At 39.1% G+C, this 16189-nt stretch overlaps 1 protein-coding gene across 1 annotated transcript in view; it reads right to left on the reverse strand.

Moving 5' to 3' along the window:
* The window catches only part of SPATA6 (spermatogenesis associated 6), a 32496-nt gene that overhangs the window by 9968 nt on the left and 6339 nt on the right, over window positions 1-16189 (reverse strand). Inside the window, exons 5-10 of the mRNA XM_081009464.1 lie at window positions 14205-14329; window positions 12222-12302; window positions 10634-10909; window positions 9514-9601; window positions 6518-6558; window positions 4408-4589 (exon numbers count right to left, since the gene is read on the reverse strand). Of these exons, the coding sequence (XP_080865590.1) occupies window positions 4408-4589; window positions 6518-6558; window positions 9514-9601; window positions 10634-10909; window positions 12222-12302; window positions 14205-14329 (793 nt within the window). The remainder of the gene's footprint in view (window positions 1-4407; window positions 4590-6517; window positions 6559-9513; window positions 9602-10633; window positions 10910-12221; window positions 12303-14204; window positions 14330-16189) is intronic.

Consider the following 16189-nt stretch of genomic DNA (forward strand, 5'->3'; position numbering starts at 1 on the left):
TAATGTAGCTAAAAGCATTTTCCCTCTTTTATAAGGACTTTTAAAAAATGAGTTGTATTTTCAGCAAAAAGAATCAAGTAACAAATCCAGAAATCTTATCAATGTGGCCAATCTAAATTTTACATATTCATCGGGATAAGGTAGACAATTTAAGTGAAATCCTATTCATGTCTACTCTGAAGTAAATTCAAAATGAGTCTTACTTGCAGGTAAGTGCCTATATGACCGCAACCTCAGATGTACAACAAATAAGATTTGTTCACATGGACTGTTTAAATAGAAGCTTACCACTCTATAGTTTGCAATGGGTATGTATTTTCAGAGACAGCATTTCTAGCAATAAATGCTCAAATCCTCTATTAGCAAGGAATACTAATGTATCTCATATCAACAAAGTTATTATAGGCACATTCTGCAAAAATCATTTGTGGCTCTTAATGTAGTGCTTTCCCCCTGCCATAGTGCATCACAACAAGAAGTGCAATTGCACTTCTGTGGCTTCCATGAAGAATTTATCAGTTTCAAAAGGCAGAGGATTTGTGCTGAGAGGAGAAGGAGGAAAAAACATACAAGGACAAACTATCACAGGGTAAAAATCAATAAAGTACTATAGTAGCAGATGCACATCTACTGAGCAAGCAACTGTTGTAGAAAGGGCGGGGGAGAGAAGGGGAGAAATTGCTCCATGGATAACTACAACTGCAAAAGCGAATCTCTGAGAGCTTACCAATGCAATTATGCTCATTAACAAAACCAGATTTAATTTAAACGTAATATGGCCTAGCAAGAGTCATTCAGTACACAAGGAGTACTTTTAGATGCCAAGAAATTAGCCCTGGATTAATCCAATAGAAGACAGCTATATCAAACCATACGAAATCAGAAACAATGCAACAAGAATTAATTAAATCAAACAGAGATTAGATAAAATGAGGTCGCTTATGATTCCCCCTCCCAGTGAATTTAGGCCTGATTTACACATTAGGCTGGGCTTAAGGAGGGAACACAGGAAATGAAGACTCCCTGTGCCTGCTCAGGGGCCTCCCATCCTTCACTTTGTTTCATAATCCTAGAAAGCAAAGAGATTCAGATACTGTTTCAGGTTCACCCTGGTCATTCTTGCCAGAAAAAGGAATGTGTTTGTACTGCTTGTAATTTTCTTTCTGGAGGTAAATGCAGTTGGGCGTGCAGTGGAAAGAGTGCTGCTAAAAAGAAAAGCTTTTCTACAGCTTTCTGTCTCCCTATCAACAGCACACTACAGCTTTCCAAGTTAAGTACAAAATGTTTACCAGCCTGAACACCTGTATTTAAAAGAGTTGCTCATGGCTTGGATACTGGGCCTCCCCACCAAACTACTCATCCAGAAGGCACTGCCACACCACATCCAGTGAGGAGGAAGGTAGCCAATGCCTCCCCTTGCCCACAGAACAATGGACACCGTGATGGAAAAAATGTTCAAATATATAAAAGGATGTCACATAGAGGAGGGAGAAAGGTTGTTTTCTGCTGCTCCAGAGAAGCGGACACAGAGCAATGGATCCAAACTACAAGAAAGAAGATTCCACCTAAACATTAGGAAGAACTTCCTGACAGTAAGAGCTGTTCGACAGTGGAATTTGCTGCCAAGGAGTGTGGTGGAGTCTCCTTCTTTGGAGGTCTTTAAGCAGAGGCTTGACAACCATGTCAGGAGTGCTCTGATGGTGTTTCCTGCTTGGCAGGGGGTTGGACTCGATGGCCCTTGTGGTCTCTTCCAACTCTATGATTCTATGATTCCCAAGTGCTTGTGGATATCCTGCGTTACCATACCAGCTCTTGGAAAGTTGTATGAACAGATCACCTCTGGAAAGCATTAAAAACACAAATGGAGGCTGCCAAACCTACTGCCATTTCAAGTAAAATCACTCCATCAGTTTTGACAAATATTTCACAGTAGTCTGAGTATGAAAGGAAGTAGGTTAGAGCATCTGGCATACAAAGAATGATGTGGTGAGCATTACAATAACCAAGCTTCTCAAGAAACACTTTGGAAATCTATTGTTCTGACCTACAGCAGACAAGATCAAGTCTTGATGAACCATATCAGACAAGTTACAGAGGCCAAGAGTAACTGCTCGTGATGAGCTGCACCTTCCTGTTTCTCTAGGCCAGCCAGGCAGTTTTTGATGCCTGTCAACTGCAGAACAGACAAGGTCACATCACTCTGGGTGAATCAATCCCCAAGATATGCAGTCCCCTATAACGACAGGAAACTGTAAGCCTCTCTCTATGCCTGTATCACCTCGTAAAATCATTGGCACTCTGCTCACAGCTCCATCTCAATGACTGAGATCTGTAGCCGAGAGAATCCATTTTCTAGCTTACTGAGATGTCTATACATAAGATGGATATCTGTATCAGACTGCCTTATTTGTAGCTCAGACTCTTATTGTCTTCTAAGGCCACATCTTCACCTCAGTTGCTGCTATTCAGAATCAGCACGAAACAGAGAAGAGCATTGCATGCTTGTTGTGGGAAAATCTTGAGGCAGGACTCCTTTTAGTCCCATTTCAAATTCATCCAGATTCATCAGTAGGGACCTTTCTAGCCTCTCCTTAACTGGAAATGACTCAGAGGTCAAGGAATGTGGGATTTTGTTTGTCATTTCTCCCATCTCTTAGTTCAGTTCGGGAAGCAAAGAAAACTACAAGTTTCACCATCCCTGACAAAAAAACCCAATGCTTCCAAGTCATTTCTAGTTAATGGAGATGCGAGAAAAGTGTTTCCTGTTGCTAGTTACCTTCCTGCTTTGTTCTTAAAGGTGTTTATTTGGAGGGGGGAGTTCCTGGTGGACAGCTTGGGGGGGGGGAATATTTTTTATTTTTACAGGTGAGCTGGGGGTAGTTGTCCATTCTTGGTAGAAGTTATGTTCCAACCCACAGTCTCAGCCAGAACCTCAGGTACCAGCTGAGATGGAAACATTTCTAAAATGTCTCCAGGATATGTCTCTTTGCGGTGGAATCTGGGCCTGTTCCAAAATTGGCATGAGGCACACTGCAGGCAGTGTAGACACTTCCCCAGGAAGCACAACACTCACCATGAGACCTCAGGAGTGAAGAAGAAGTAGCACTGTCATCTTTCACTTGCCACATCTGAAGCTCCAGACATGCATACATGTCCGGAATAAATAGCAGAATCTATTTTAAATCTCACAATCATTCAGGAGTTTTGACAAAGAGAAATGAATAGATTCTGCAAAACCATTTTGGAACAGAACCAAGTGCTTCCACAATTCCCAATTCCTCTGCAGTCTGTGTCAGACATCTGCAACACAATCATAGCAATTCAATTCAGATTAATTTATATAACACCTTTCTACATTACAGTACCCAAGGCACTTTACAACCATAGGAATGACAAAATGTACGGAAAAAGTCACATTGTAATATTTTGAATGGTTAAAAAATGACAATTTTTATAAACAAAATTAAAGAATCTGTTTTGCATGTAAGATAATATCCACAATGTAACATAATGTCACCTCATCAGTTACAAACAACCAAGACAACATCAGCAAAAATACAATAATACAAAATGCCAGAGACCAAATACAAAACTAGCATTCCACTATCCAGTGGAATCCGCCCGCTCACAACAAGGTGCCCATGCCACTCAGACCACTTCCATACAGAGAGCACATTGCCATCCACTCCAAAGAGTCAGGATTAATACGACTGTAGCTGACACTGCAGACCTTGGTGCCATAGCATCAACAACCGGGAAAGAGCCACAGAACAAGAGCACTTTGGCTCATGTCCCTAGCTCAAGTAGTTCTCAAGTGAATAAAATACCTGCAAGGTGGGAGAGGCAAAACAGGCAAATGCAACTTCCAGTGTCAAGGTATTTCCACTTGGTGTACCTTCCCCACCAGCCTCTTGCAGTCAGAAATGCAAGCCACTGATGAAGCTGAGGGGAAATTTGGAATGTGATAGATGACATATAATTGACCTGCTGAAACTGGCTGACTGTTTTAACCCTCAACACTGAACTGAATAGTACTGTACATACAATGGGAATTAAAGGCATTTATGAAATGAAGGTAACAGTGTTCCCCAGCTGGACTGTACCAGTAGGAGTACTTGAATAGGGTCAGCGGCTTTGCATCTCAACTCTGAAATATCTGCCTTCAATGCCAAATTAATGTATTTAAAGCCAAAGTTGCTGCATGGCTTATATATATCACGGGCATACTGCTAGAGACACTTCATCCTAAGATTTTAATTATCACCATACCAGAAATGTGCCAATACTCCAACTAACCTTAAGTTGTTAACCTATCGGTAAAAGAACCAACCACCTGAAATACTAAAAATACAGGTAACACTGAGAAGACAGCACATTTGTTCAGATTTTGTGGATAAATGACATTACCTTTCTCTAAGAGATAAGCAATTAAACATAGGAGTTGAGTAATACTTCTGCAGTTGTGGAGGTGCTGAATGCATTAGCAGTTGAGTTGAATGGAGCTGCCTACCAGCTATACTCGAAATCAAGTGCTCATCGTAACTGTGAGAAAAACTATGAAGGTCTTTATCAGAATGTGACCTGGTAGCCTGCCGGAAACAAAAAAAAGAGGAGCATAATTTTTAAGAAAGATACATAGTATGTTTAACATCTTGGCTATACCTGAGTACTACAGTACTGAGTATTGCAGTACAATGAAAACATTGTTTTTGTATATTAAAACTCTGAAGCAGCAGAAATAGCTAGAACACTACAACCAAGGAATCACAGTCCTTTATATCCTAAATGCCATTTCTCAGGTCATCCACATATCTGAAATTTCCACTTCAGATTTTGAAAATTCTGCCTGAAAGATGTTTTATTTAATTTCTTCAAGGTAAGGGGTTGTTCCCAGCATATTTGTCTTATTAGTGCAATGACTTCCATTTGCACAACAGGCCTTCCTGAACAGATTGAGAGCAAGCAGGGATAGAAGAGAGAGGGGAAGTTCCACTGCATAGGCAGAATTGTGCTAATGGGATGACTGTTGGATGCAACCCTAAGACAAAAGTGTTGGCCATATTTAGTAGAATGTCACAGTAAATGAGATTCTACCAAGATTTAGATGCAATGAAAATGAAACAACATGCCTTCAAATAAAATCATTTTTTGAGATTTAAGCAACGAATGGCAGGATTGCCCAAGTCAAGATAGAATATAAATTTTAAAACAGTGTGCTTGTCTCAAGGTGCCTAACTTCAACATATATCTAAAATAAACACATTATAAAAACAGTTTAGAAAAAACAAAAACAAAGCAGAAACCTCTCAGGCCACAGGCATGCCAGAATGTAAACATTTTGAGCTGGAATCCATCAGAGAGGAAGCCAGATAGAAGGATCTCCCAAAGTTCCATAGCCCTACGACAGTGAAGCCCCTTGCCTGTGTTACTGCCTACTGAAATTTGGATGGTGCTGGAACACAGAAAAATGGCCTCTTCCATTGTCCTAGGACAGAGGACAAGAACGTATGGGAAGAAACAGTTCCTTAAATATTTTGGGTCCAAGCTGCTCAGGTCTTTAGAGGTGATAACCGACCCTTAAAATTGAGCACAGAAATTACTCAGCTGTCAAGGAGATTGAAGTTTAGGCAGATACTCACTTTACTCCAATCATCCCTGCCAAATTCCTCCAACTACACAATATTTTCACAATAAATGAGGGAAGCAGCTTTCACGACACCTTCAAAAGCTGCAGTTGATGGAGCAGTTCTCCAAAACCAGCATGGAAATGCAGCAGGATAGCAGGAGGAAGGATCAGTCCATCACTTTTGCGCTTATCCACTTGGTAGAAGGCACAGGGGTTTTTGTTTTTATTAGTCTGTTAGAGGGCTAGTAACCTGTGTTTTCATGCTGGCCATAGAGAACAGGACTTCTCCATTGCCACCATGGAAACACAAGTGATAAGCCTCTTAGCAGGGAGTAAATATTTTTTCAGGCTTATTCACTAGGCTGTCCTAAGAGCCACTATGCATGATGGTGAATTGATTGTGTCTAATAGATCATTTGGGCAGCAAACCTAACCAAGTCTACTCAGAAGTAACTCCTACTGAATTCATTGGGGCTTAGTCCCCCACAAGTGGAGTTAGGATTGCAGCCCTGGTTGTGAATCATCACCAGAATCCTCATTTATAAAGAGGTCACTGACACTGGCATAAGTCAGTGTCCAACAATCAATGTATGCAATGACATTTATCTTGAGAAGATAAGAGGACAGTCCTTTGAGTTAGGACTTGGAAAGTTGCAGCTGACAATACTTGGCTAGATAGATTAATCTAGGCAGCTTCAGATTTTACGTGTTCATTGTGGCTGTCAATTTTTCCTCAAAATTTGTGAGGCTGTCATATTTTAACAACGCAAAATATAGAATTGTCAATAGTAAGGAAATAACATTATACAGCAGGAAGCCACTCAGCTAAGATAGTTTTACTCAGCTCATCACATTCAGCTTTAATTATGCAACCTCCTTTTCAGTACTTACTTTTCGATTCTTGGGTCTATAACTGCCAAGAAGGGTAGGATCTAAAAAATAAAATAAGATAATGTCTAATTTGCAAATACGAGTTTTTGCTTTTAGAGTGCACATTTATAATACCAATGTTCAAAGTCCCCAAAGTATTAGTCCTACTGCACTACCTTCAACTGCAACCTCTGAGAACAGTGGCTTGTTTGATTACCACACAGTATTAATGGTAACTGAGCACATAAACTGTTTGGACAGTGAAATAATTTAGAGTTTGGGACATAATTAGTTATTCAAACCAATGTATCAGTCTCTGGATGCGTGAATGCTTCAGCAGTGTAAAACACTTGGGATAAAACATGATACTTCCATTGAAATATCTCTGCTGAATAGATTTTCCACATAAGACAACAGCTTTTCTGGTTCAATTTTTTGGGGATGTGTTAATCTTCCTTCCATTCTTCAAATGAAGCTCCTTACAAGAGAGCATCATTTGGGAAATGGACTAAATATACTCTTATAGGGATTTTTCAGGACCAACAGGAAGCAACTACACAAAAGGGTCCCAGAAAATTAATAGGAAAAATAAGTACAATAATGTTTGTTCTAGTATCTAAGCTTTCCGTTTTACTGTCATGGGATCTTGTTAAGAGTTTTTCACCCCATGGCAGGCCTGTCTCCCCAGTGGAGAGAAGGATTCTGTCTTCTTTCCCCCCTGCTCCATGCTCTCCTACAGGCTGTTGTCATCTCTATTCCCTCACAGAAGGGGGGAAAAATCCCTGTCATCTTTTCTTTCCCACTCTGGGTCCTTTTAAGTAACAACCCTTCTCCCTTATAGTCCCACTGTAAGGCCAAGTCCCACTCTTCTGCATGTACATGCAGAGAGAGAATTGATTTCTATTCCCAACTCTCTCCAGGCCTCCTAAAAATCCACAGAAGATTTATTCTCCTTCTCTTCCCCCAGGTCCCCCAACTTCTAGGTGACCTCATTAGTTAACACCAGGAGCCACAACTGAGCCTCCACACTGGAGCAGCTGGGAGGCAGCAGCAGAAATGAGCCAGCCCTATAAGTCAGGCATAGGGAAACTCGGCCCTCCAGATGTTTTGGGATTACAGCTCCCATCATCCCTGACCACTGGTCCTGTTGGCTAGGGATGATGGGAGTTGTAGTCCCAAAACATCTGGAGGGCTGAGTTTGCCTATGCCTGCTATAAGACATCAGCAGCATATTACTAAAATCTTGCTGGAAGCAACCTAAAGCCAATACAGTACTAACAATCAAGATCAGCTTTATTTATTAGCTTACATTATTATTAGCATTTATATGTATTTCCATCCAATTTTCTGACCAAAATGCTGCTTACAGGTAAAAAACCACATATACAAAAATACTAGAAACAATGTTCATTTTTTTAAAATTAAAAAAACCTCATTCATTAGTAATTATCACTTAACACAGCACAGAGGTAAAAAAAGTAAGTTCACAACAAATAGCAATGGATTGGGTCTCTACTGTAACACATATTAACAGGAGTCACAGTATTAGGCTGCAATTCTATACACCTGAGGTAGGGAACCTCTGATCCTTGGGACTGTATCAACACCACACTCCCCGCCCCCACATTAATGGGGGCATTAATTGACTTGGATAGAAAAGGCAAACTTGCAGTTAAAATGCATGAAACTAATTGGCTGCCTTAGTCCTAAGGTCTGAAATGTATGTATCAATAAAATAATGGGTCACCATATCAAGTAAATTTGAACTTGTGGATCAACAAACAAAAAAGGTTGGGAACCACTGATGTAAAGGACTGCACTGCAAAAAGAATTACGTAGGACCTCTTTTTCATGTTACTGTTAGGTTCATGGGCCACTAGGTTAACACTGAAAGCCTGTGGACGTGTGGGAGAAATTCCTGTCCCAGCAACTGCCCATACTGGTATACAATAAAGTAACTCTGACATTTTAAAAAGATATAAATCTTGCTGCATGAACTCTTCTGGCATGACTGCAAGCTTGTGACATGGGAAAAAGCCATGCTGGGCAGCCTCCATGCCACTCAGCAGAACAGGGAGAGACAGAAATTCTGGGTACTAGGAAAGTTAACATGAGAATGATGTGATACACCAAAGTTCAAGCCACACTGCAAACAAGGATGTGGATAATATTATCTTACGTGGAAAGGTTCTTCTCTCAAGCGGAACAGTTCACAGAGGGAAATTACGTTCCACCCTGGGGATGATCTACAAAGAAAAGGGCTCTCTTATCTGATGCTCTACCCTGAGACTCTTAAACAATAATTGAGACCTCGTTTTTGATCCCTAGAGACTATGACACACAAACAAAAATCCATATAAAAGTATGCACAAATGCCAAAAACCTAACAAAAATGTTTCAAAGCAGTATAGTGCCTTAATTGCAAATGAACATGACAGGTGGTAAAACCACGAGAGAACGCTATATGGAATTGCAATGGCTTTCAACACGGCTTTTCTCTAACAGGTTCCAACTCTAATCCATGGATTACTGGAAGCAACAGAGCAGATAATCCAAGGGGTGTAAATGGGAAATAAGAGATCATAAGCTCAGTGAGACTTCCTGAAAACACAGTCAGCAGTGAAGGCTGACTTTATAGGAGTATGAGGTTGTATTTTTAAAGTCAAGTGAGAGATATGAAACACAAAATGTCTAGATTGTAAGGAATGAGGCAAAAAGATTTGTAGACTCCCCAGTCAGGAAGATGGTACATATCAGCAAGGAATACACAAGTAGTATTTGTTCCTGTTAAAACACTAAGATCTTTTAGAATTATCTCATCACTAGCAATATTTACAAAAAATGTGTTATGCTGTTACCAAGAATGTAAGGAATCAGATACTGTGTTAAAAACCGGAATTTTTTATGAACTAGAACAGAGACAAAATTCAGGCCACTGTAGCAATTACACATTGTAAAATATAAACATGTTTATGTCTATAATTGCACACATCTTTTGTATACAAAAAAGTACTTACCATAGGTTGTCTCAGGCCAAGCATCTTTTATATTGTCTTTAGGACGGCACCAAGTAAAAACATCAGGTGAAGCAGACAGCTGTTCTGGCTGAAAATTAAATAATTTCTTAAGTGTTTTATTTATAGTATAAAATGTGTGTCTGTATGCAGTGACCCAGTTTGGACATACAAACAATGGTTTATTGTTCAATGCATGAGTGCTGGACTCGTGCACTCCTCCCTACCCTACAGCCTTGCCATAAGGTTAGTCGCTTATGCTTCCATTGCTGTTTAATTGCAGCTTAGTTTTACTTCTGAATCCTAAACTATGATTAATCTAAAGTATGGTTTATGGAAACAAACCAGCTTCCTGGTTTGAAGTTGGCTTGTTTCCATAAGCTGCAGTTAAGACCAACCACAGTTTATCTAGATTCAGACAGATCACGTAATTATGATTAGCTTAAAACAGAAGTGCAAGCTATTAGACTTCCAAATTCCCAGCCCTGCCAAATTATCATTACCTCAGTTTGTCATACACACTTGTTTGTCATTATGTCTGAATAATGCCTTTGTAAAGTGTCTATTGAAAGAATCAAAGACATTACAATTTACACATTACATGATATTTAGGGAAAAAATAGTTGGAAATCCATTGGATACACTTTCAAACCCAGAAATATGTGTGGCCTGAGGCCTTCATTTGGCCATGCACATCATACTCCTGGTCAACAAAATCATGACATTAGACATTAGACATTTCTCCAGAATTATTTTTTTTTTAGTTTTCCTTGTTTTACAAAAATAGCCTAATTAAAACACACACACATAAACATAAGGGCTTTAGTCCTTTTAGAACTTTCAGCTACTATCAAGTAGAATTTATACAACCATTGTGCTATCCAGTGCAGTGGGAAAATAGACACACAAATAATTCAACATGGCACTCATGAAATAACAGGTTCTTTGTCAACTGCCAGCATCAACAAAAGAACTTGAGTAGTGCTTTATTTTACATTTAGAGCGCTTAGGAGAAAATAAGCAGCCACAAAGAGAAAGAGCTGAATGATAGGCTTCTTAGAGTAACTGTGAAAAGCAAGATTTGCTCCTGGCTTAAATTGGAATTGCTGTAGGGCATACATACACGTCGAACTACAAATGGAGGTCTATCCGATTCTTTTCTGAAATCAAAAGGTCCTAGGTCTAGATGGGCCAGGCGTTGTCTAAGTTGCTGAAGCTCACACATTCGCCTTTTGGTGTAAGGAGATGGAGATCGAGAAAGAGAGGCTACTGTGGGCTGCTCATACGTTTTTGCTGCTAGGCCCTGCCTGTTTCTCTCAAGTGAGGGAGGATTCTTTTTTGGTGACCTTATCTGTGGCGTTCCATCTTTGGATGAACGTTGCTGCTGGTCTAAGTTATCCTGAATTGAAGAGAGTCAATAAGAAAGAATGAACGGCTTCAGAGAATATGCCTCACTATCAATAACACAATTATATTCAACAATTATATTGCTTTTAACACACAAAGTCTCCAGAACAAAAGTCTTCAAAACCTCAAGATCACACACAGCTTTGTTCTTGGAGGTGTCTCATTCTTCCCACTCTCTGCTTCTCTTCTATTCTTAGGTTCACCTGCCCTACAAGAACATTGAACCATCTTCCACCGCCTAGAAAAAAGAAACACTCTGATGCTCCTTTCAGAGGAGTTTCCTCCACCATTACAGTGGTACCTCGGGTTAAGTACTTAATTCGTTCCGGAGGTCCGTTCTTAACCTGAAACTGTTCTTAACCTGAAGCACCACTTTAGCTAATGGGGCCTCCTGCTGCCGCCGCACCGCCGGAGCACAATTTCTGTTCTTATCCTGAAGCAAAGTGCTTAACCTGAAGCACTATTTCTGGGTTAGTGGAGTCTGTAACCTGAAGCGTATGTAACCTGAAGTGTATGTAACCGGAGGTACCACTGTACTGGCATTGGCCTACTCAATCAAGAACAGTGTATGGGTGGTGGTCCAAAGGGTGGTGGTCTAAGAAGGAGTATTTTGCCTTGCTTGCATATGCAGGGGTTGCATACACAGGAGTTGTCAAACATTTGGGGGGCCTTAACATTGCAGATAAAGAGACTAGACCACAGAATGGTGAGGGCATGCCACTCCATTAATGGGTTAAAAAAGTACCCAAATCAACCACTGCTGCACTCACTCTCAGAGAACCTATCTGCATCTCTCCTCTGTTCAGAACAAATGGAAAGATGGATGTCCAGTCCTTCCTATCTATGAAATATGAGCAGTTCAAGGCAACATGTTCAGTGCAGAAGAAGTTAAGGCAGCGCCAACAAGAAGTAAACAGGAACAGCAAACAGTGTCTTGTGAATTGCGGACGTTTGAGGAGGCATATGATACCCAGGATCTTTTGCAGGCATCATAGGGGGTACTAGTGCCAGCAGGTTACCCTTGGAGTAGAGTGTCTAATGCATTTATCTATTATTATTATTCCTATAAAATATTACTTGCCTATCTTTGATTGCTAAATACTAAATTCTTGGGTAAACACAAGTAGCTGCCACTTTTAGATTTACTTATTTGTAATGTTCAGGCTGCCTTTTACTGAACTTGATTGAAGATGCAAATCAAAATTTCTGAGAAACTTTCATAAGAGGAATTTCACCAAAAGAAACAATCTAGCTATCAATACTCAATCTAAAAATTAAAGTGCAGATAATTAAGTTATGCTAACCTGCTTTTGAGCTTTTTCTGAACGTAACAGGTTTTCAGAAATAAGACAACTTGTGAAAAACTTCAATTTTGGTGCAATTCCCTAGAAGAGAGACAATAATTGAACATCAAGCTCCAACTAGAGAGATAAAGGGTATCAAAGAAGTAAATGTCACCTACTGCAACAAACCATTCCTAATTTTAACAGTTTCCTTTGTTAATTTCAGCCTTTAATAAAGATAATTAGAAAAGACAGAACAGCAATGGTAAATGTCAAGAAGATAACATTTGCATTTCTGACAATTCAATTACTGATGATTATATTGCTTTTGTACTACAATTAAGGTCTGCCGTTTATTTCAACACATTGCTTTGTCAAAAGCATTTAAAAAGATTTTCATGGCATGTTACATATCACTAATTAAAAGTCAAGTATTGCTGTACAACCTTTACTCACATCACTTTCAAACTTTTTGATATGGACAATGGAGACATTATGATATCCTTTGTTTACACAAAACCTACATTTCCCCTATGTTTGTTTGCCACATCTTAATGCTGGACAAAGGAAAACAAATTATAACAAACTCCTTTTACTTTTCCAAAAGTAAACACCCCACCCCACCAGCAGTGAGGGCAACATCATGGTTATAAAAGAGAATATCAGGCAATGCCTGTCAACCAGAATGACAAGCTGCAGATTTTTGCATTTTCCTCCCTGTAGCAGGCAGAGGGTGTAGTCACTGGAAGAACTATGTGGCACAGGGGAAGTAGCATAGGATTTGCCATTTGTGGGGAAAATGTTTCCTCCTATTCCGTTCCTGTTATTTGTGTCCAGTCTTTATCCTCAGCCTATATTGTTTCCTTGCCCTAACTAGACTTATTGAAGGCAACTTGCACTGATATCATGTGAAACGAATTGCACCAAATGACTCCATATGAAGAAATGGGTCTTAACAAGGAATTTAGTAGCACACTCACTACTCAAATAGGAATCTGCTGAACTAATAAAAATGTTTGCTAAAAGCAGCCATTCACCAAAGGATCTGTAGGTAGCCAATGAAATGCCATTTTTAAAAAGCTACAATAAAGTGAAATCTATGTAATTAAAGATCTGTCAAGATATATTTTGTTCCAAGTACAGTAATGGAGATAATTGCAAAAGGTAGGAATGGCATAGAGAAAAACAAATTTTGTTAAGCAGAAGCAGCAGCAGCAGCAGCAGCTTGGCTTATATAATAGGAGTCAATTCTCACTATTATGGGAAGTTCATACTGCTTCCAACTACTTATTCATCTAGCTCAGTACTGTTCACTCCTTAGAGTTTAGGTGGGTTTTAAAAATATTTTTATTCAGGATTGCTTTTAGTTAGTGTGTTGAATATAGTCTTATATACTGCTATGGCTTGCTGTGGTACATTGAATGAAATGTTTTTACTGTTGACATAACTGTGTTTATGTTGTTATATTATTTTATACAGTTTTAAATAGATTTAAACATTGTAAGCTGTCATGGGAAAATACCATCTTTCGAATGGCAGCCAATAAATTTATTAGATAGATAAACAAATAAAATATTTGACCAACATAAGCTTTCCAGGTTCTTGGGCAGAGGGATTTTCTATATGGAGATACCAGACGAATCTAAAGGATGCATTCTGCAACTGAACTATGGTTCCTTCACAGAATATCGTTCTTGTTTATAGCATGTGGTGGCAATAGTCAAAAGCATATCACCCAACCAAGTCGCATAGCAACAAAATGTCAGAAAAAGTCAATTCAAATAAACAAGAGGAAGTTTATGCCCTGTGAAACAAAATGTACTGCATAGAACAGTACAAATGGATCAAGCCTTAATTCAGCACATCTCTTAAACAAATATCCCCAAAGCCTGGACAATGAATCATATATTGTGATAATGTGGATCTTAAATAATCCACATTGTATATGGAGCATATCAAAGTATTGAGCGATATTTCAGAGCCAAGAACAATTTCACCACTTACTGTAAAACCAAAGGCCTTCTTCATTAAAATTTCACGAACTGACCCTCGTTGTCCAGTGATTGATTTAGGAGCAGGGAAAAGGAAATCTCTTGTATTTTCCTCATAAGTGGCTAGAATTTCTCCAACTGAAAATAATAGTTATACATATGATAGGGGGGGCAGATATCACCTGCTTTCTCTTTTTTATCAAATATAGGCAAGCCAGACTGTATACAAAAAGGATAGCCCAATCGAAGTAAAGCAGTTTTGAATCCTACTAATTTCAATAGAAGAATTAAATACAGACCTATTTTTTTCCAACTAAAACCAATGGGTTATATTCAGCTTTATACATACCCACTGAAATCAATGGATTATCAAGTTCTGCCTTCAATAGGTCTACTCCCAATATTATTGACATGGAAAATTATCCTAAAGACCTTTTAAGCAATTCTACTAGTTGTGCATTTGCCTTTTGAGCCCATGCAACATCATACAAGAACTGGAAAACCTGTTGCAGCAATGTTTCTAGATGATAGGTTGGAAACAGTATTAGAAACTTGATTCTTTCCAGAGCCTGAGCTCTGTGTGTGTGTTTGTGTGCTGGGGGTATAAGTCAGATTTAGGGATGGGGTTTAAGTTTAAGTTATTATATTGCAAAAAATTAAATTCTAGAAATGAACACTATGAGACCTCATAAGAGAAAAGAATCATCTAAAAACCAGGTGTGGTGGTTTTTTCTTTGCAAAGATACAGGCCTTCAAAGCATATTACACATATAAACACATAGATTTACATAGGCTAATAATGGGATTTTAAAAAGCAGATCAGAGCTATCAGGAAAAAGCAAAAAATATAAATCTAAACTGATTTTTTTTAATCCATTCAAGAAAGCTCCCTGTTTAAAATTTATGGTCTCAAATTTTAACACATCAGCAAAAAAGAGTACCTTGTCAAAACAATCCAGAGCAAAAGTGATAGAAGGTTATGTTGTGTATTGAACATAATTGGTTATTAGCAATGTCTGTACCTGAGAAGGAATGTTGCTTGTAAGTAGATACTGAAAAATAAGATTAATTCCCAGTGCATGATTGGATAATTACATAAATAGACAACAGCTGCATGATTGGCAGTTCAGTTATCTATGTAAAATTTATTTTTATCAGTTTAACCAACCTTACAACTACAAAATAGACTATCAAGAATTTAAAATATGATACAAAATTCCACAATAAATCAAGTTTGAAACAATCTTTCAATTAAAAGTGCCAATAAAAATAACCCAGATGCAGCAAAATGACAGCTCAGACATCTGAAAATGGAAGCGACTCCTGTTTCTCAACCACAGGCTCCTAGTCTGCTAACTGAATTCTACCAGAGGCAGAAGGGCGAGGATCTTTTCAGTGATCTCTTTTTCAATCTCTACCCCTCTGCACCAGGTCCCGCAAGAGAATCCTCCATCCACTGGGACATAGACGGCTGCACCCCATGGGAACATTTAGATACTGTATCGGGTTCCACTGAAAATATTCTGGATCCAACCAAATGTAAACTAGTGATTGCCCTAAAAAATTTAGCCCACCAACAAAACAGACTTTTGAAGGAGAAAGGCTTTTATAGCCTTCCTGAAACCCTGGAGAGTATTAGCCATAGGGAACTTATGAGGGAGAACATTACACTCTGCTCCCCTTTGCCCACGTGCCAAGGCTCAGGTGGTCAAGACACTCAGTATGGAGATTCATCAGACATTTTACAAAAGTGGTTTAGAAAAACAGTTTCTAGTATATCTGTGGTCTAAAATATAAATGCACCTGTGTAGGCTCTGCACGTGAGGAAACTGCAGGGTGCAGATCATAGAATCATATAATTGTAGAGTTGCAACTATCCTATATGGCGATCAAACCTGCAACCTTGGCATTATCAGCACTACGCTCTTGAGCTATCATATGGACAAACACAGGGAGGTAGCAGGGAAGAAGCCATCATCTTCCCTGGCGTAAGGATAG

The sequence above is a fragment of the Podarcis pityusensis genome (genome assembly GCF_964106645.2).
Source record: "Podarcis pityusensis genome assembly, chromosome: 6".
In the NCBI taxonomy this organism is placed as follows: Eukaryota; Metazoa; Chordata; class Lepidosauria; order Squamata; family Lacertidae; genus Podarcis; species Podarcis pityusensis.